At 37.7% G+C, this 21845-nt stretch overlaps 1 protein-coding gene across 5 annotated transcripts in view; it reads right to left on the reverse strand.

The window, feature by feature from the left end:
• The window catches only part of LRBA (LPS responsive beige-like anchor protein), a 422962-nt gene that overhangs the window by 332627 nt on the left and 68490 nt on the right, over positions 1 to 21845 (reverse strand). For 2 of the 5 annotated variants that reach the window (XM_086612271.1, XM_086612272.1), the window contains exons 21-27: positions 21484 to 21676; positions 7899 to 8930; positions 6676 to 6851; positions 4690 to 4843; positions 4097 to 4277; positions 2729 to 2856; positions 2245 to 2352 (exon numbers count right to left, since the gene is read on the reverse strand). In XM_086612271.1, coding sequence (XP_086468397.1) covers positions 2245 to 2352; positions 2729 to 2856; positions 4097 to 4277; positions 4690 to 4843; positions 6676 to 6851; positions 7899 to 8930; positions 21484 to 21676 — 1972 coding nt within the window. Of the gene's footprint in view, positions 1 to 2244; positions 2353 to 2728; positions 2857 to 4096; positions 4278 to 4689; positions 4844 to 6675; positions 6862 to 7103; positions 7199 to 7898; positions 8931 to 21483; positions 21677 to 21845 lie in introns of all 5 variants that reach the window. The other 3 variants (XM_086612269.1, XM_086612270.1, XM_086612273.1) reach the window with 3 other exon arrangements.

A 21845-nucleotide genomic window follows, 5' to 3' on the forward strand; every position in this document is an offset into this window, starting at 1 on the left:
ACTGAACCCATCTGAGTTCCTCCTATATAGGTTCAAATTATGCCAATCACAATTCTATGTGCTGAACAAAATGTAAGAAACTACATGCAAATCAAACAAAATATTTAGACACAAGTATAAGCAGCTCAGATAAAAACTATTCCAAATTAGATCTCTTAAAGTCTACTCTTCCTCCTCAGCTCACCACAGTAGCCAAAAAGCAGAGTTACTGCATCATTGTTTATTTGTGAAATGGAAAACCTGGTGGATTAGACAAGCAAAAGAAGCAGAGGTTCTGTGTGTACACTGTTGGGGTTTTTTTTAAGAAAAAATGAGTACATAAAATGTGCTTGATTTTGAAGTTTGCATCATTAGGATTATTTTAGTTGCCACTAGTATGGAAGATTCACTCCCTGTTACTCTTTTGCACACTGAAGTAGAGGTTGAAAGAAGCTTGTTTCAATCAATAATTGCTGTAAAGATAAAAACCAAAGATCCTTCACTATTCTGGATAGAACAAAAGTCACTGTGTAAATCATTATACTTGCTAAATAGTCCAATTATTGTAAAATAAGTTCTGGTGTTCAAGCTTGTGGCCACCAATGACTCACAGCCATTACAGCCGCTGTATTTGCTTACAGAGGTGTTTTTTTTAAGCAATCAATCTCAATTTCCTCAATATCAGCTATAAAGTTGCTGACACAGGACAAAGCTATTTTTAGTCAATTCAAGACTAAAAAACATATGCATATTTACAGCACATGCACACAAATTGGTTCCTCTGAGAGGAAGTAAAGGAATTAGAAATGACCTCCAATTTCTAATTAGCTAGAAAGATAATCATTTTTCAAAAAGTACTCATAAACATCTTTATGAAACATTGTATACATAAACAGTTCGTCTATGTACAGCAAGTGAAAGTATATATTTGTAGTAAACACAGCATATTTAATATATCTGTGGGGAGATCTTCTAGCAGCCTTCCAGTACCTAAAGGGGGCCTACAAGAAAGCTGGAGAGGGACTTTTTACAAGGGCATGTAGGGATAGGACACGGGGTGTCCTGGTTTAAGCTGGGACAGAGTTAGTTGTTCTTTTTAGCAGCTAGAGGAGCTCTGTTTTGGTTTTGTCTGAGATTCATCATGAGAAGAATTTGATAGTGCACTGATGTTTATAGTTGGTGCTGAGACATCAAGGACCTTTCAGCTTCCCGTCTTTTTCCAGTGTGCAGGAGCACAACAGGCTGGGGGGAAGCATGGCTGGGACAAAGGGCCCACAGCTGCCCCTGTGATTTGATCTTAGACTTAGGATTGAGGGCCAAATTGGCCAATGGAGTATTCCATATCATGCAGCGTCATGCCCAGTATAAAGATGAGGGTTGAATGGAAAGACGGGCTTTTGCTCTTCCAGGGGCTCTCACTCTCGGAATCTCGGAGTGCTCTCTCTCTCTCTTTTCGGGCCTCTCACTCGTCTGGGTTTGCGGTGTCAGGACTTACCTGTTTTGGGATCGTTAGTCCGGGACAGGACAGGCCTTGGTCATCAGGTGGTGAGCAATTACATTGTATATCACTTGTTTGTATATATTGTTATCATTATACATATATATATAAATATATTCTTATTAGTAGTGTTAAATTGTTCTTATCTCAACCCATAGGTTTCTTTCCCTTTTCCCCTTTAATTCTCCTCCCCATCCCCTGAGGGTGGGGGAGGGTGAGTGAGCAGCTGTGTGGCATTTAGTTGCCAGCTGGGCTAGGCCACGACAAGGGGCAATGGATTTAAACTGAAAGAGGGTAGATTTAGATTAGATATAAGGAAGGAATTTTTTACATTGAGGGTGGTGAGGCACTGGAACAGGTTGCCCAGAGAAGTTGTGGCTGCCCCATCCCTGGAAATGTTCAAGGCCAGGTTGGATGAGGCTTTGGGCAACCTTATGGAGTGAAAGGTGTCCCTGCCCATGGCAGGGGGGCTGGGCCTAGATGATCTTTAAGGTCCCTTCCAATATACAATAGGCAGAATTCCAGAGAATCAGGTCTTAGGAACACACGAAAGAGCCTGATCAGCAGGCAGCAATTTTCACCTCTCTCTCTTTCCAATCCCAAACGCCCCAACAGCTGCAGAGTATTATGTGTTCCTAATTACTGCAAGCAGTATTCAGTTTTTGTAAATTTAATTTAGCCAAACTGCATAACACATAGCAAGTGTTCAGCAAACAGATACATGCAGAAATCTAGCTCCAAAGAACACAACGTTGTTTGTAACTTACTATATCTCTGAACACTACTGCTCGAAGTCGATTAATATCCATATCCTGTAGAAGTCTGTCATGGTCTCGTATTGGAGAAATGCCACCGGTCACTATGTCCACTGGACTCTACTCAAAAAAAAAATAACAGCAGTTGTTTCAGATTCTGTTTTTAAAAGCATTCTACCAACAATCATTAAAAGTGTACAACCACCCACTGTACATCATATTGCCATAACGAGAGCACAAAGACCAGACACGCGTTTCATCTTGAAAGGAAAAAAAAATCTGGCAAATTCTTGTGACAGATTTATTTAACTGCAGAAGGTTAAATATGTAAGTGTTAAATTCACATCTTTGAAAAACTACCTTCAGGATTTCCAGTGTCCATGCCCCTCAGCTCTAATAAAGTATCAGTGGTGCAGGTATAAATTTAAGAACTTAGCCCTCTGTACAGAGTAATAATTATTGACTTCTGCCTTCCCGAATATTGTCTTATACTTGCCTTCGCTGCAGACTTTCCTGTTCCTATAAAGCCCTGCACCGTTTTTTGGTTCTTCCCAATGTCTCCAGCAGGCTTCATCTGCGCATGCTGCTGACACTCCAGGCAATTTCTTACTGCTATCGCACATACTTTAAAGGAAAACAAACGTCAAGAATTACTGCGGGGAAACTGTCGTTTATATCCCTTCCAGAGATGCACAATACACTTCTGTTTATCACAAAATAAAAACTGTAAGCACATCAGTCAAATGATATTTAGCTTCCATAAATTTTAAAGTCACACAATTGCTTAAAATTCTTTAGTAATTTATAACTAAAGTATTAGAACACATATGCTATATCTAACAGATACTTCAAAGTGAGTAAGTTAGCACCCTCATTGAAATTTTACCATGCATACAACCACGGGGTGGGGAGGGTGGAGACAGCTAAATTTCAGGCTAGCAAGGAAGACAGACAAGTGATACACTAGCAAAACAAAAGACAATGTTTCCTTCACAATGCTGTGTTTGGACTAAAAGGTCTGAAGTTTTATTTTTTTAGATTCACAATTGTACCCGTTTCATCTTCTAATCCTACTTTCAAAGGAAAAAAGAACCACCCCACCTCTATACCTGTTTGCATCCCATAACTATTGTTCTACCTGCACAAAGTTTTAACTGCCTAGAAAGGGAGAGGAAGGCTAGTTACTGTTGAGGCTCTGAGCTGCTCTGGCGCTCAAGCAAATTAAACTTTTCATTACAAAAAGTCTTATGGCATACAACTAGCATGAATAATCTCTTCCTCTGTTAACTAACTGAACCCAGTTATGATGTTCTATGTCCTCATTTCCAGAATAATCATTACTTTTTTCAGGTCATGACCACTTCCAAACCAATTTGATGCAAACATACTATAATACTGGATACAATTACTGCCCGGTTTGAACCCTGCTCTTCAGAAATTTTCATCTCTGGTTTTCACCGTATCTTGACTGACCTCAAGATGTAAACCTCTTTTCTATGTATTGTAAAGGTTCATGTTTTTATACATAGGACAAGATTTCTTTTTCTTAAAGCTGCTATATTCTCAGCCTTGACTATTTGGAGAACTTCGGCAAAAGAAAGACCTTCATGGATAAAATGAAAGCACACACCCACAACAGTCAGGCTACCAAGCTTTATTTATTTTATTTAAACCTTTTAAAAAAGAACCCCACGTATAGGCATTGCAAAATACAGTAATAATAAAATAGCAAAAGATTCCAATGCTTCTTTGACTAAATCTAACCTTGATTTAACACAAAAAGGACAGAAAGAAAATTAAAGCTAACAATTGCTATTTAGTAACAGCAACCTCCTGTGCTCATTAAGTGGTTTTGTTTGCTTACCCAGACGAAGACATTGTCGCAGAATTCCTCCAGATGACATATTTTTCTCAGACTCAATTTCAGTGAAACCAAGAGAACTTGCAAAAATTAGCACATCCACAAGGTTGATTAATCTCTGCAGAAATGTTAAAGATGCTTCTACTGAAAGCCCTTGAGTTGGCTCAATGTTCTCCAATTCATGCTACACAAAACAATTGAAAGCAACATTTACTTCTTCACAAAGGTGATATTCCTACAACTTAGACGAAAAAAGTATGCAGAAAGTTCATTTTCAGTCACACTCAAAAGTAGTAATTAGTCATATTCTAGGAACAATCATTAGTATTGGGATTTAATCCCATTCCAGACCACTGTGGGACAATGAAGCTAGGCAATTTCTTTTTCTGTCTTCAGGCAAAGAGGGCAGGCACTCAATTTATCTTAAAGACAGCATGGAGGTAGCAAAGGGAGGGGGGAGAGAGAGAGATGCTCATGGAAATATCCCACATGCATTCCTGTTACCCGAAAGGACAGATATAATAGTTAACAGACTGCAGAAAGAAAGGCATCCTCCCACAAGCGATAAATTTCCAAATAAAAATGAAATTTCTTACAGTAGCGGACGTGGCAGCAGAAAGCAATGGCAATATACCACCACAAGCCATGATCATGTTGTCCATCACTTGAGAAATGAGGTGAATTGTGTTGTGCACAAATATGACATTGTCACTGCTATTCACAAAGTCCATCACAGTTTTTGTAGAATGGCTGTCCAAAAAAAAACATTCAGAACACAGCTTTACTTTTGTGGTATTTTAGCACCTTTATGCTTTCATAAAACTAAAAACAGATAGTTAGCACTGGAGCAACAAATATCACATGACCATAAGGGTCAACTGATGTACCTTAATCTAAATCTAAAACTACCTTTCCTTTCTGTTCTTAAACCTCTCTAGATCATTGCTTGCTAAAACCATAAAGGTGTGTGTTAATCATCATTTGGATAAAATATACCATAGGCTGGTCTATGATTACTTGCTATAGCAAAAGCCGTCGTATCGGGCAATACGACAAAAAGTTTCCTAGAAGTGTGAACTAGATGTGAATTTATATCTTCGGTAAAATAAAGCAAACATTAAGGGCTTCTCAAAGAAATTAAAACCCATCGAAACACAAAAACTTAAATCCTGTTAAGCACGGAAATAGATTTTCAAAACAGGATCTAAACTAAAAATATATTTTGACTCTATGTGATGATGTCCTGAGAAGTCAATTTAATCACATCCTAAAAATTATAGTCAGACAAAAAATCCTGTCAGTTTTAATTGTTTTAATCACTTAAATATTCTATTTTGTCATCCTTACATACCTTTTTACAGGGTCAGTACAGCTATATGGTTCAATTCAAATCTGACATTTAACTAATACAAGCTAATAATAGACACCGCTCTTATTTCAGTCATTACATTTTAACATTAAAAACGCAGAATTACCACTGTTTTCAAAGTTTCCTTTTTTTACTAAATTCATCTTGATGATTACATTCCAGATCCTTGTTACAAGTTAATTTTTAAATGCATAGAACATTCATTCATTCATAGATTCATTCATAGATTTCTAGGTTGGAAAAGACCTTAGAGATCATCGAGTCCAACCGTCCCTAATCCCCATGAAACCATATCCTCAAGTAGATCATCCACCCTATTCTTAAACACATCCAGGGATGGGGACTCAACCACCTCCCTGGGCAGCCTATTCCAGTGGCTGACAACCCTTTCAGAGAAGAAATACTTCCTAACATCCAACCTGAATCTCCCCTGACTAAGCTTATGCTCATTTCCTCTTGTTCTATCACCCATCACTAATGTAAAGAGCCCTTCCCCCACCTCCCCACCATCCCTTCTCAAGTATTTGTAGGCCGTAATCAGGTCTCCCCTCAGCCTCCTCTTCTCCAGGCTAAACAGCCCCAACTCCCTCAGCCTCTCTTCATAAGTTTTATTTTCCAGCCCCTTGACCAGTTTAGTCGCCCTTCTTTGGACTCGCTCCAGGAGCTCAATATCTCTCTTAAAGCGAGGGGCCCAAAACTGGACACAATATTCCAGGTGCGGCCTCACCAGTGCCGAGTACAGGGGCAGGATCTCTTCCCTAACATCTCAGTATTCACAGAATGCTATCAAAGTAGCAACATAGCATGTGTAAATGCAGGAGTAATAAATACTATTTGGGATAGTCTGGGGGGTTTTAGTCCATATTTAGATACTAATAAGAGACACAGGTCCTTACATACATTACCTGAAAATCACGATACAATAAAAATCAACAGCAAGACTGCCATTGACTTAAAAGTAGCCATGATTTCAGTCAAAATATATTTTCAGGCCCTCAACCAATACACATCTATGTCTGTAAAGAGTCTTAAAAAAAATCTGAGAATATCTGGGTATAAGTCACAAAATAAGTAAGGCTACTGAATGAGTAAAATACCAGACATGCAAAATTCAAAATCAAAGAGCATCTCTGATGCAGTTTCAATGAAATCTCAAGTTAATTATAATTGAAATGCCAGTCTAGATGATTTCTCATAAAGAATAAATATTTACCTTCTCCACATCTGTATATCTGTTTCTATGGAAAACAGTAAGTCTGTGAGCAAGCGCTGATGCATCAGTGACCACTTAAACTCAGGAATACGGAACACAGTCGACCTAGAGTCTCTTCTCCGCCCATCTGATGGAGCAGCTACCTCTTGTCCTGAAGAATCTTGCTGCCTTGAGGTCTGAATACACAGTTTGCAGACAAAAAAAACACCACACCCACACTCTGGTTATTAGTTTCCTTGGCATACACTGAATGCATTTAACAGACTTATGGTTTTATATATTCAATAAGTTTAGACTGTGCACATGGTTACAAATAAAGCTAAAGCTATTACACAAATGCTATTTACTGGAGATACCAAACCTACAAACTACTCTACAGCTGCACTACCACATCTGTCAGTCTAGGCATATACAAGCAGCAACCCAACCTTACCACAGGGGGAGTATATGTTGCTGTAGACAGTGGTTTTCCTCCTTTAAGGAAGAATGGTGCAGAATGGAGAGCATCCATTAGCAGGTATCTCTGCAGAAGGGAAGTACTCAGATACGTGACTATTTAACCATGAAAAGCTGAGTTAGAAACTAAAGGCTAGAGGCGTGAAGCACTGCAGCACGCAACAGAAGCCTAGTTGTAAATTACACTCGTACAAAAAAGATGGACTGACATGATGGAACAACAATTCTGACAAATGGGGGCAGTGAACCTCCTGCAGAAAAGCTAGTGCAAAATATATTTTCACAAGTTCCATCAGGAAATGAAAAAAACTCAGTGCTATTTTTTTATGCCCAAGCAATGTTCGCTTCTCAATAATTATACAAGTTAAGATTATAAGAAATCAGATTGAAAAGAGTAAAAGTGAGGTTAAGTAAAGAAGTAGAAGAAATTCTAGATAAAACCCCCTCAGAACATACAAATGTTTCTTTCAATTCTTCAAACTTAAGAACAGAAGTACCAACACAGATGAAGTGTCCATCTACCCAAATACTCAGTCTCCATCAGCATCCATAAATGGATGTACAAAGAATAAAGTCCTAGAGACTTGTCAGTACACAAATTAGCAAGAATTACAGCTATTTTAATCAAGTGTTGAAAGCATTCTTTAGATAGCTCACAAAAATTAAAATCCCCAAAATGTGTATGGGCAAACTTTTTTAAAAATCTCATAAAATAAGAACTTCCTTTTATATTTAAGCTAGATAGGAGAAGGACAGGTAGAATTTACCTCAGGTATGGATCTAGGGGGTAAAGGTGCTTCTAGACACGTGTTAGCTTTCAGTTCCAGTTTTTCTGTATCTGATGCAACACTAGAAACATCAAGCTTGGTGATTCTTTTGTCAGGGGCTCCAGCAGGCTCTGACACACGCGCATTTGCATTTTCTTCAGTTGTTTTAGTTTCAGTAAAAGGAATCTTTTTTTCCTCCAGCTTCTTTTTCCCTTCTGAACTCGGTTGAGTCGCTACTTCTTCACTTGAAGAACTCACTGTTTCTGGTAAAGAAGTCAGTTCTTGTTTTTTCCCATCCACACCCTCAGTATCTTCAGATTTTAAAAGCACAGACTCCAGTTGCTTCTCTACTGCTTTTTCCAGTTTTGTCACTTGGCTTTCATTAGAGCTACATTCCTTGTTTGTTTCTGCGAGCTCTTCTGAAGGTAAAGGCATAGTACTTTCCTCCTTCAAATCAACAAAGTCATCTTCATCTTCCACCTCTACTGTTGATTTTTCCAGTCTCTCCAGACTTTCAGGAGTTTCTCCTTCCAAAGTAGTTTGCATTGCTAAAGAATCAGCAGTGACAGGTACTGTTTCCTCTACAGGCTCGTCAGCTTTGCTCAGAGAATCTTCAATTGCTTCAGCTATTCCAGTACTAATTTCTGAAACACTGGGCTTCCTGGCTTCTGGTTCTGGAGAAAATGCTGCACCAGACACTGCTTTTACATCCTGTGTAGTCTCCTTGTCTTCCCCCTCTAACTCCTCCCCGTGATTAGACACTGAATAAGTTTGTTGGTCACCATCCAATGAGGTATGTGTCTCTTTGTTTTCAGTACTGCTCTCCGTATCATCACCAATAACACAGGAAGGAGCAGCAGCAACTTCTGTTAACTCCACACACTGTTGCTTTTCCTTGGTTTCAGCTTCTTTTCTAACTCCAGAGATTGTTCTAATTGGAGTTGAAGAACATACTTCACTTCCTTCACCTCCTTTCCCTTGGTACTCCCTGTACAGTTGAGAAAGACTCTCTTTGTGCATTTCAAAAGTTACCTAAAACAACAGAGTTGAAAGTACATTAAAAATTACATATTAATGACTATTTTCCCTGAAAAAAACACCCACCAAAATAATGCTCAATCACAAAGTTACACTACAAATTTATATTGGATACTGTCCTCATGATAAAATACAATTTCACATTGGAGATCACTCCAATTGAGTACAAGTTTTTGAGGGTACCTGTTGTTAAGATTAAACATCAGAGTCAGAAAATCCTAGACTGATCCTAAGGACAGGAAATTAAATGTTTACTCAGAGTTTTAAAGACTACTTCTAGTAAAAGAAGTAAAAATATTTCAAGTTCAATATTTATAGCTACACTTGCATTATTTCCTAGGCTAGCTACAGTCATCTGTAATTAGAGTTATCTGTGCTACTTGCATTCATGTAATGATACAAGACGCAGACAAAAATGTGACAGCATAATATCCAGAGAATTACTAAATTTGATATAACCGACAATCTCAACTTTTTTGTAAAGGGGGACACACTGTGATAAGTAGCAGGGACACTTACTATAGCTGAGCTTTCACATCATTTTAGCATCTTGAGTATGTTCAACATCCACAAAGAGAAATAAACTTTTGACAAGTTTTTACATTAAAAAAAAAAAATACAATCCCACAAAGTCAGAGCAGAGAGAAGCATGCAACAAAGCCAAAATCCTGGGGACCTCCAAATGATAGAAAACTCCTCTGGAGAATTTTATGTAAAGGCACATGAGAACAGCTACAGAATCTGATCCAAGTGAGATGATGTTCCTACAGATGAGTTGAAAATAATTATTAATGTTTTTAGGTATTTTTAAGAAAATTCCAGGTGGAAAAATTCTTCATACACACACTGATAAAACTAATTTGCCTAAATAAATAGCTGTGCATTGAAAGAAAATCTCACTAGACTAACTGAAGTTTTTATTACGCCATCATTCAATTTAGTTTATCCACATCTTCCTATTTACGATTTAGATTTATTTTCCATAACAGAAGTGTTTATCTTCAAGCTTAGTTCTCAAAATTCTCCCAACATATAAGCTGCAGCTGAGGTGTTTTTTTTTAAAAACCATTTTCTTTATGATAAAGATTTTCCGTAGACAGAGCGGTACATTTCACTAAATATACAAAGGCACATTCTCTTATTCTCTTACATACTATACTCATCCATTTGGATCTCATCTAAAAATTCCATGTATTCAAAGTGACCATCAGTCAGGGAAAATACTTTGTCTTAAGACAATACGTGTAAGTCAAAAACTAACTTAACAGGTTAAAACGGTACTAGAAGTTACAGTTTACAATTCAGAGAGGAGCAAACAAAGATAAAAAGGAATATTCTTGACAGGTTGTGTTGTCAACATTAGCTTTTTAACAGACTATTTTTCTCCATCAATCAAATACAAATTAAAGTACTGTAGGGGCAGTGTACTCGTTCTAACACATGACCTGAAGCATGTTATTTGTTCAAGCTGATTTAATTGAAACTTGAGTCTGTAGCAACAGAGCTAGGATATCTTCCTCTGTTTTAAAAAAGTCTTCCTGTACTAGTTTTAAATCAGTTATGTACAAATAAAAAAGTGTGAATGATAACAAATTACTGAAAGTTCATCCGTCACACTGGATCTTATAAAATATTTGATTATAGGGTATTGATAAATACAGCATGCAGGGGACATGACTATTTTAGAAATACTTCTTTCTTGAATTGTACCACAGTCAGGGTGTCAAAAGAAACCCAAACCAGATCACGCTAATAAGCTCTCCCTTGCATTTTTAATGTGTTTTCAGAAACATGATTAGGCAAAGCTGTTACTTTTGGCCAAACAATTACTTTCCTGAAGAAGAAATCTTGACAACAAAAATGACTCCTCAAAATTATTTGCGGGTTTTAGCTATGCTGCATACTTACTTTTTTAACACTGTTAAGCTACATGCAAGTATGAGACCTGGATTCTACTCTTATTATCCAAAACTGTTGAACAAGTCTCAGGTCTAGCCCCAAAAATCTTATTTCACTAGTTACCTTGAACCAAGGCAAAGCTAGATAAAGATAAAGATGAGAATGGAACCTTTTTTCCCTTTTTTTTTTTTTGTGGAAAGGGGCAAATGAGGGAGACATGTATGTCAAATTCTATTGCTGCTGCTGCCATCTCTCCCCAGTACAAATGGGCATAGGCACGATGACACTAAGATGATCACAAGAGAGTGGCTGGAGGAACCTGTTTCAAAACATGATTTTCTTCAATGCTCAAACTTGACTGAAATGGAGAGTAGTGCATAACTCCCAGAACGTGTTCAATAGCAGCAACAATTCAATCTTATTGGAACAAATCATTGAGATGTTTTGCAGGGCTGGCAGTTACTAAATCCACCTTGCAAAAACAGCACATTCTCAGTATTGCAAGAGTTTGATCAAGCAACACTTGATGCTTACACTGGTCCTTACAAAACATAACAAGCTTTAGCAGCAATATAAAGTTCTAAGTTCTGGCAGCCCTATCTACGTAAGTGCTTTGATAAATTGCCAACCTGGTTCAAGTAAATTGCAAGCATCAAGGACTATAACTTTAAATGCATTCTAAAAGCATATAATCAGTTCTGTTACAGTTGCTTTCCCCTAGCACTTCCCAGAAATCACTGAGGTTAAGGCCAGAAAGTAACATCAGATCATCTAGCGCAGCTCTTCATTTTAACCCACTGTCCTACACACTGAGTCAAGTAACACAGATTGGAAGACAGCACCCAGAAAGTTGTCCAGGCTTGGTTTTAGAAATCAAGAGATTAAATCTCCCCTGGATCACTTGTTCCAAATCTACTCTACCATCTAAAAAAGAAAAAAAAAAAATGCACCCTTCTTCATTTTGAAAGTCTAGCTTCAATTTCTAGTCATCAATTATGTCTGCATTTCAGAGTTATTAAAAACTCCTCCATGAGGAAAACAATATCATGTTTTCAAGGTGTTGTTTTTTTTCTTTAACATACTATAACGATGTTTTTAAAAGCCTAAAAGAGGGAGAAGTAACAGGACCACCTAAAAAGAATGAGCTTTCATTCTGAAGGACTAGAACTCTTCCTGTGACCCCCCTCTGCAACCTTTCCAGCTCAACAATTTCCAGCTCTTCAAAAAATCTTTAATTAGTATTTTCATGCATCATTCCAGTGATGATGGAAGTCTCATTAAACTCACAGGTTGCTTTTACTCTTGCATACTTTATGGCTTCTCACTTTCCACACCGCGAACACATTTTACAGTGCTGGCAAGTACTTTTGGAGAAATGGTCAGTTAGTTATATCTCAGCTTGTATAACCTGTGATGGACTCTTTTTCTGTAATGCTGACTTTTTTTCTAGCGTGCTACCAAGTCAAACACCTTTAACAAAAGCCTATTACAGCTTCAGAGGTTCTCTTACCAACCAAATTTATCATCTTGTTAACAGCATTAAATCAACCTTGCTTGAACATAAGTCAAAACCTGCTCTCCTCAAGTCCAGGGCTGTGAGCTTGCTTTTACTCTCCTCCCTCCCCTCAGGATTCCACCATTTCATGGTCACTGCAGCCAAGGCTGCCTTTGACTTTCACATTCCCAAAAAGCCCCTTATTGCTGATGAGTATAAGGGTCCAGCAAAACACCTCTCCTCATTGGCTCCTCTATCACTTGGAGAAGAAAGAAGTTGGCAATGAACTCAAGGAACCTCCTGGATTGCTTATGTCTTGCTGTGTTGTCCCTCTGGCATATATCAGGCCCATGAGGGGCAGGGTCTGCAAACATGAGGCTGCTCCTATCTGTCTGCAGAGGACCTCATCTGCTTGTTCTTCCTGGTCAGGCAGTCTGCAGCAGACACTCACTATGTCACCTTTACTGGTCCTCTCTTTAATCCTAATGCAGAAACTCTTAGTTGGCTAATTTCTAATTAGTAACTCTCAGTTACTAATTTCTAATGCAGAAACTCTCAGTTGGCTCCTCATCTATCCCCAGGTAGAGCGTCATGCACTCCAGCTGCTCTGTCCCATAAAGGGCAGCTCCCATTCCTCATCTTCTCAGACTGTACTTCCCCTAAAGGGCTGGTATGACCCCAGTCACGGAAGCCATTTCACCACATCTCCATCATCCTAACAAGATTGTTCTGTGCATGTCATACTTCATACTACATTACCGAAATCTTCCAAATTTTCTGGTCCCTCATTAGCAGCTTCACTGCCTCATTGATAAACATGTCATAGCCAAGATTTCAGTTATTCTTAATAGTTTAAGGCCTTATTGCCTTGCCAACAATGGAGTTCCCCTGCCTTCAAGCTCTTTCCTTCACATCATAACTTCTCATTTAATTCTAAAGACTCATAAAATTTCAGTGCTGGAAGAAAAGCTCCTCTAGATCTAAGACTCCCTATTTTTTATAATCCAAACAATCACAAAACCAAATTCTATCTAAAAACCAGCCACTGTTTCAGCAAAGCCCTCCCCCATATTTATGAGCAATATATACTTATCTTATTCATTCATTATTCAAAATCTTCCTACGCTACTTTCTTTCTTTTGTCTTTTAGGACAGTTTCCTGTTGCGTGGTTTGTTTTTCCTAATAACCTACACATGCTACCTTGAAGTCAGATAGGCACCATAGGTATTTGTATTTATTTTGAATGTCAACATGTGAATCATGAATGACAAACTAAGCACTGTTGTTTTTCCAACTACAGCTGTTGAAAGTATGACTTCTACTGACTGTATGGGTTAGAGGTGCAACCAACTTTGCAACAAGCTGATCTTCAACCCAGCTATGGTCAACAGTTAAAAATTCAATGTATGGTACAAGGATGCAATATAATTTCACAACCAGTCTCATCTGAAACAGGGAACAGACAATGGCTTGGAAGCCATTACAGAGTAACACTCTGGAAAACTAACTGTGCTCTTCAGGATTGTTAATCACTACTAATACTACTAAAAAAAAAAAAAAAGAGTGGCAAGAAGGTCAATATAGACAACTTATCTTTACAGATGAGCAATGTAAACTTATGGACAAATAAATCCGAGCACAATCTGATGAAAGCCTACGTTGATTTAAGAACAGTGCAAGAAACTGCAAGGAGATACGCGCTGGAAAAGAAAATTAGACAGTACAGAACTACAGCAGAACATCACTCAAAAAAAAAAAGCCAAAATCCACTTTAAAGGATGGCAATTTCTACTTCCACCATAAACATCAGAAAGAATTCATGTCACTTAACCTATTAAGTAGCGTTCTTTAAATAACATTCAAATTAAAATAGCAGTGCACAAAGTTATGCAACTACCTAAACCAGTATTTTTCAAATATGCATTTTGAGTTTCTAGTTTTTCTTATTTATATGAAGAAAACAAATTTTAAAAATACTGCTTTGTAAAATCCAAACTTTTCAACAAGTCTATATAAATAGTTCTGCTCACTATATTAACTTGTAATTTGGTTCGACAGGAAACCAAGAAAAAGAGGAGGGACTGAACAATTCTTCCCCCACACTTCTGCCACATGGCATGGCGTTTATGAAGCGCACAAGTTCAAAGCCAAACGATACACCCTACAAAGAAAATACCTAAGGTTAACAAAAGCAGTATCGATGAAAATGCAAAATGCAGTAGAAATTATGATTACTAAATACATGTAGACAGAGATTGTATCTAAAGGTATCAAAGACTAAACATTAGGGTCTGCAAGCATGCAACAATTTTCAAGGCAACTGTTAGCTTGAAGAACCTTAAATGTACTTGAGTCAAGTCATTTTTTATTTTCCTTAAGGCATTTGCAACTGTAAAGCTGATAATACAAAATTAATTACCAGAAATTGTTCTAAATTGGTGAGCTAAAAGGCCAATCATTAATCTTCACCATCATTTGATGGTTAATCCATAGGTGTTTGCAATGCTTGGAATGCATCTCTACGCACTACTAGTTAAAGACACTTGTGAGCTAATAACTACAACATTTGCCTCTGCCATTAATTTTAACTTAATTTGACATCCAACATTTACTAATTGCCAAGAAGCAAAATTAGCATACAGCGATGAAAAAGGTTAAGATGACTGACATTTGCATTAAAGAACACAGGGAAAATATTTTAACTATATGTTTAGATTTTGTCCTTTTTTTCATTATCAGGTGGGCAATTTTGTAGAGTAGAGAGAGAAAGGGAATGTCTGCCAGACAGGTTAGACAATTACACAGAGCTGTGTTTCCTTGCAGAGTCTGCTCCGTGCAAACTCGCTCCTGTGCTGCTGACACCATCAATAAACTCTTCATAAGTCCAGAAAGCACTACAACTTTTAAAATCTTAACAAGGGCTTTATTGACCTGTTTTTCCACCTCTCCTTCAGCAACACTAACCGTTCAAAAGTGGAAACCAACCTCCAAACAAAACCAGATCTGTTTAGATGGGAGGCACCAATACCTGAAGATATCAAACCTCATTTTCAGTTCAGAGAAGTGAAAGATACAAAGGTACTGTGTGCACCATACACTGACTTACAGTCTGTAACCCACTGACCTGGGAAATCTCTGCGGTATTTCTGAGTGGTTCACAGACGAAAGATAAGAAAAGCAAATTAACACATATTACGCAGGACACTACATATGAGAAGTTTCTAGAAGGAGTCTAAGCTTCCAGCAGAAAACCATTCACTGACACACAAGGCGTGAGGCAGAGGGGTAGAGAAAAAGAAAAAAAGAAGAAAACCACTGTATCAAGACATTTTCATGTGCCTGCATCCTGCATTTTCATCTAAGTAGCAACGCTTTTACCTTTTTTCTCCTCAGTTCAAGAAAAAAAACATACATGCAAATAATCTCTAGAATAAGAAAGCAAGTACTAGTCAATATAATTAATTACAATTAATGTAAGTCTTTGCTATCTGAGAGATAATTTTACGTATGTTGGCAGCATTTTATTTCCAAATCAAGTCAAGGTATAGCTTACTGTTACATGGCTATACAATAACAAACTGAATCAGCATACCAAACGTATTTGCTCATTCTCACTAATGCAACTATTGCTTTTAATTAGTTCAAATTGCAAGACATGAGGACATTATACTCTCAAGCTATATATTTCCTTTCTATCTCCATCTCTGCCACCATTCCTAAAGTTGAGTAGACTGTCAAATTCTGCCTTGAGCACATTTGATATTTAGTTATTGACAAAAATATGTTGTAACTAAATTCAGTGATTACCATTCTGCATTGTCATAATACCCAGCTAGAGCGCACTTGTCCACTTCTCTTTGACCATCTTTTTCCAATGTCTCCATGTGCTGTTGGCAGTCCTGTAGCAGAGACATCCGTTTCAACTCATGGCCCAGAGGCCCAGTTCAGTCCCCACAGCCACAACCTGAACACAGGTAGCAGCAAGTATGGAGGAGGTTTGCCTCAAACTCTGCACCAACAGCAAAGGAGGCCACTAACAATTCTTGAGGCTGCAGACACAGGTCTCATCTTCCACTGATTTTTAAACCAAGTCCTACAGATGAGCATCTGTTCTCTTCAGGTCATGTTTGCTTAGGAAGACTCTCTTGTAGCCATTTGCCTCTTTACGCATCAGTTCTTTCTGCTGCAAATGTTTCTCCATTTCTTCTTTGAGACCTCTGGCACTTCTCAACCAGTAGCAAATCTCTACTATACTCTTCTTTTAAGGCTTCTCTGCACCTTCATCTACCCATCTGATCCTGTTCTTTCCTGCTTCATAAATTCTCAGTTTACCTTTCTCACTCTATTCCTATCCCCTATTTCATGCTTTTCTTTCAGTTTGAATTAGTCAAATTTTAGCATCCTGCAGCTTTATTCATGACATTCCACTCACTCAAACTGAGTGAATAATGAGATGGAGGAGTTCCCCATTAACCATACATGCTGCACGCATAAGAGCCCAACAGTGGTACAGATCCCTCCTCCTGACTGTTCTGCCTGCTGAATAATGAAAATACTTTCTTCTCCTCAGAGGCATTGATTAGGAAAAGCCTTCCCACATACCTACTACAAAAGAAGTTGCAACAAGGGAATATCTAGATAAGGTGAAGGAGTGTGTCACAATCACATATCTTGGAGGGTACACAGCTTCAAAGGAGACTGCACATTCTAGTTTCAAGTTCCTTCCGCTCTCCGTAAGTTAGGTGACCTCCCGAGAATCATTTCTGTCTAGAATAAGCAGTATTTTTTTATAAATAACTATTTATACCATAAGAATGAACCCCATAGTTAAGTATTTCAAGTATTTGCATCTCCCTCAGCTTTGCTTCATTGGTACACTGGGCAACGTACGACTGAAAATCAAAAACCTGCAGTAGTACAACGACCCTCTGGGCCAGCAACCTCTGCTTCGCCTCAAGGCAATGCAGACACACTTTTCAGAGGACTGAAGAACACCTGCAGCCTTCAAAATGCCCTGGAGCTCAAAAAGCCTGCACATACCACTGTGGGAGCCTCTACCTTCCTCAAGATTGGGAGAAAGAAACGGAGACAAAACAGTCCTCAGTAACTCATTAATGCCAATGGGTTTTGGGCTCAAGAGATCCTGATGGCCTGTTACTTTTTAAAACTACTGAGCCATGTTCACTTCTCTGCAAATTAGTTTTTCAATTGACTCCACCACCACCTAATCTTTGCTGCCTTTACCGCTTTTCTGACAGCGACGAAAATCAGGCAAACGTAACACGTGTAAGCATCACGCACGCTTTTTCCTTTTTTCCTCTCACGTATTAAATGAGCAGGGCACCAAAGAACATGCAAATTTACTCAACATTCACCAATGCTTATTACACCTGTACTTTCTTAGACTGAAAACTAACAATTAGAGATACGTTGTATGGTAAAGTCACAGTACTAGCATTTTTACATCATACTTCCCATTCGCATGGGTGAACAAAGTTTTTCCACTTATACAGCAATTTCCACATACACAGCAATAACACTGCAGCTTATACATATTAATGTTTCTGAGTCTTACTCAATGAAAATTTCTTGAGCTACTAAAAAAAAAAAATAATCAGAATTTACCCAAATATCTTCTCTTTAACTGAATCACACGGTAACACAAGGCAACTTTTTACTACCCAAATATCTTTAAGGGTCTGAAATAAGCAAATGTTAGTTCTTCCCAGTAGTTTAAAACTTTCAGATAATTTAGGAGTGTATTATACTGTGTAAATTATTATACTCTTTTAAAACTTGGGGAAGCTGAAAGGTCAAAAAGGCAAGTTGTCCACCATTCTTTACTTGTTTCCTATTATTAACCCCAAAATCCTTGCTCCTTTTTATAAAGTAACATGCCCAGACGGATAGGAATCGAAGGCTTAGCTAGCATGGTTACAATGTTTAAAAAACAGAAGTTCTTAAATGCTTCCATAAATTCAGCACTGCCCAGTTAGAACAAACTGGAGCTGTAATTTAATTTTTGCCATTAACATTTTTATTGAACTAGAAGCCACAGATTACACACCTTTGTATACACTATGTTAATATTTGGAAAGCACCATAAAATATAAAATGAAAATGAGCAAAATACATGAGTAATACTAAAAAAATTTAGCTTTAAAAAGGTTACACACACCTCCTAAATTCTGAGTGCAAGGGAACCAACGTAGTGCAATTATGCTAGGAAAGCCATCGCTGCTTATAAAACGTTGTGCAGCTGTTGGAGGAGAGGGTTACAGTGACAAACAGCTTCCCTGCTACAAAGGTGGCAGGAAATCTATCAAACTGGACAATAAAATTGCAATTGAGTTTCTTTGGCTTTTTATAGCAGCTGCATGTATCTTGATGTGTAGCTCTGCAAAACCTATCCAATTCTGTAACACTGGTCCTTTATACACTAGTTCTTTATCATAGAATGGCGTTATAAATTAGTGGCAGGAACGGCGCAAAGGGTTGTAAAAAGGAAAAATAAGCAGTAACCCAATACAATTAGAGATGAAATAATAAAAACACAAATTGGTTATTCTCTTTGCCATGTTAAGGAAATATTTTTGTTCCCATAATTCCCACATTACTTTGAAAGCATGCCAGAAATCAAAAACATCTGAGATGCACCCAGCATCAAGCAACTTGCCCACTGAATTACATCTACACTATGTTATATGTGACTCTGCATGAATCTATATGAATCTCAATATTGGCTTAATAGGATACAGGAATAATAAGTAAAAATTAGAGGGATTAAAAATTCATTATCATTAGATATTAACATCAGTCTATAAGGACACTTTCAATCTTCTTACAACAAATTGATTTTCAAGCGATTTCTAAGGTTTTATCACAAAAAGCTTTTTTGTGATTTAACCTAGTTTATGCTTATGTAATTAAAATCATCTACCTTACTGCATATTGCTAGTTGCAAAAATTGCATGTATTACTTATTTAAAAATTCAAACGGCAAACACATAATAAAGGTAAAAAAATCCAATTTTAAAATCCTTTATTATTGCATCACCATTCATACACTATTGTTAAGTTACTTTCTGGGCGCTTTTGTTGTTTAATCATTTTCATTTAGGCTTCTGGAACTGGATAAATATTAGCACCAATGTCCAAACAAACTGAACAGCTTTGTAATTCCTTCAAAATTACACCTCCGCTCTGCTGCAAGCTCTGCCCACACTCACATGCTTCCAACCTTGGCATTATTGAACTTCCTCTGAAGTAGGCTGGAAGAACAAACAGTCCTTACATATTGACTGGAAAGCCAACGAAGTTAGACTTGGGAAAACTGATACAGAAAGTTACTTATACAACCAAAGATGCCTCGCTATGCTAGGAATCAAAAATGAGAAAACACGGAGTGAAACACGTCATTTTCCTACTCACTATGGTATTGCACAAAACCAGCTTTTTTTAAAAAAAAAAAACCAAACTCAAAAAACACAAATGTAGCATTACCTGTATCTCAATTCTTTTTATATTTTCTAAAACCATAGTTGTTTTCTTAACATTTGGCCGTGGCATCACAACAAAATCTTGGTTTTCCCTCCATGAACTCTAGACTATTGATTAGTCACATTAAGTCACTGAAGATAATGACCAAAAATCCATAGAATCATTTTGACATCGAAGCTGTTTCAATGAGATTTCCAACATTACATTATCTTATGAAAAGAGTCTAAGAATAGAACTACAGCTTTTAAGATAACGTGCTAGATAATTTTTAAGTTCAATACACCAAAGCTCTGTACAACAGTGGTAGAAAGGTGGTCTTCCTTCACTCACCTCTCCCTCTTTTCCCGGGGACAGTTCCCCAGCCATCATAGAAACACTTTAAATTATGCCAGTTTCTACAAAAGCGCATTAGGGATCTTTACTCTGGCTATGGCTTGCTATCGTGCAATCTACTCCACCCACACCCTCTGCACCTTCAGGGAAAGAGAGGAAACAGGTTTTTTGAAGACTGCAGAGCCAACACAAAAGAAAATTAAGGATACTTCAACAGCTAAAATGGGATCTCTGCAAGGGTTAAAATTTGGCCCTGGATTCTTTGCACCTGGATTCCATTTAGCTAAGTAACTATTTAACAATATTATTTCACACACTTTTATTATCTAGATTTCTACATTTGTCTCCCCATAGCCCAGTTATCCACCATCGAGCTATGAATGCAACAAACAGCTGCAAAATAACAGTATTCTTGCTGTCTGCAGAGATGGATTTTTGGGGCGGGGCGGGGCAGGGGGGGAGAAAAAATTGATACAAAATCAAGGACCTCAGAAATGCTAACAATTCCTCAGAATCATAAAGCCATCTTTAGGATTCACAGATGTCCTTTTCACACAGTTAAGTTATGAATATTTAGAAATATGTACTTTATCATTTAATTCACCTTTAGTAAATATTTCTGAAAAATTACAAGGCCCACACTAGCCTCGCTCTTTTGTTCAGAATAAGGCTGGTCAGTTTCTTTTACACCACCCTGCCTTGTTTGAAGATCCACTAATAACTTCTATGGGATGATTCTGGCTGTAAAAACCACAAAAAAAATCAGACAGAAGAATAACGAAGGGTAATAGCCTCTTTCATACTGCAAGGATTTGCGTTCTCACCCTGTATTCCACGACAGCTTAACAGCTGAAGCATCTGTCGTAACTTTGATTTCTTTGCTTTTTACCAGTTTGTTTTACAGTCGTTTGATGTTACAAAAAGGTATTTCTGTTTATGGGTAGATACGGTGCGCCACCTTGTGTTCAAACTCTTATTAAAAACCAAAATCCGCCCTAAAATTTTTCAGAAACGCTCCTGAAATTTCATTATCTCGTGTTTGAAAATATGTGTCGTTTTCAGTATAAACTAATACTGTAACAATTTGGGCAACAACAACAAAAAGTTTGCGTTCAGACAACAGAATTAACGTTTAATTGTCAGATATTTGAAAGTTGTGCACAATAACAGACACAAACACTGGGCTTTCATTTACTGACCTTCACTTCAAGACTACCTCACGGTATGATACAGCACTTCAAGGCTCTATATCTAACAAATTTAGTGTAACCTAACAAAACACAGCGTAACAAAATTTCCCAACTCTTTCAAACACTCACCTTCGAATGTGTGATTGACAGCGTATCCACCCAAACACGCCAGCCACCCCACTCATATTTGATTGCATGGTAGAGTAAAATTCGAAATATGGTGTACACCATCTCAGTTATCTTCTGTTCCTCAGAAGTCTTTGGATTAAAACAGCAAAGGGAAAGCATCCACTCCTGCCAGACAGAGCACTGCAACAAACTCCTACAAAACACACACACGCTATTTCATCAAAATTCAAAATATATCTATATTCAAATATTTTTTTTCAATAATACATATAATTCAAAATACACATCAGCTAAGTCAGGAATTCAACATGATTAAAACGATTGCTACGTGCAAGCTTCTCTAATCTTACATATTGAAGACT

Source organism: Tauraco erythrolophus, chromosome 5 (assembly GCF_009769465.1).
Source record: "Tauraco erythrolophus isolate bTauEry1 chromosome 5, bTauEry1.pri, whole genome shotgun sequence".
NCBI lineage: Eukaryota > Metazoa > Chordata > Aves > Musophagiformes > Musophagidae > Tauraco > Tauraco erythrolophus.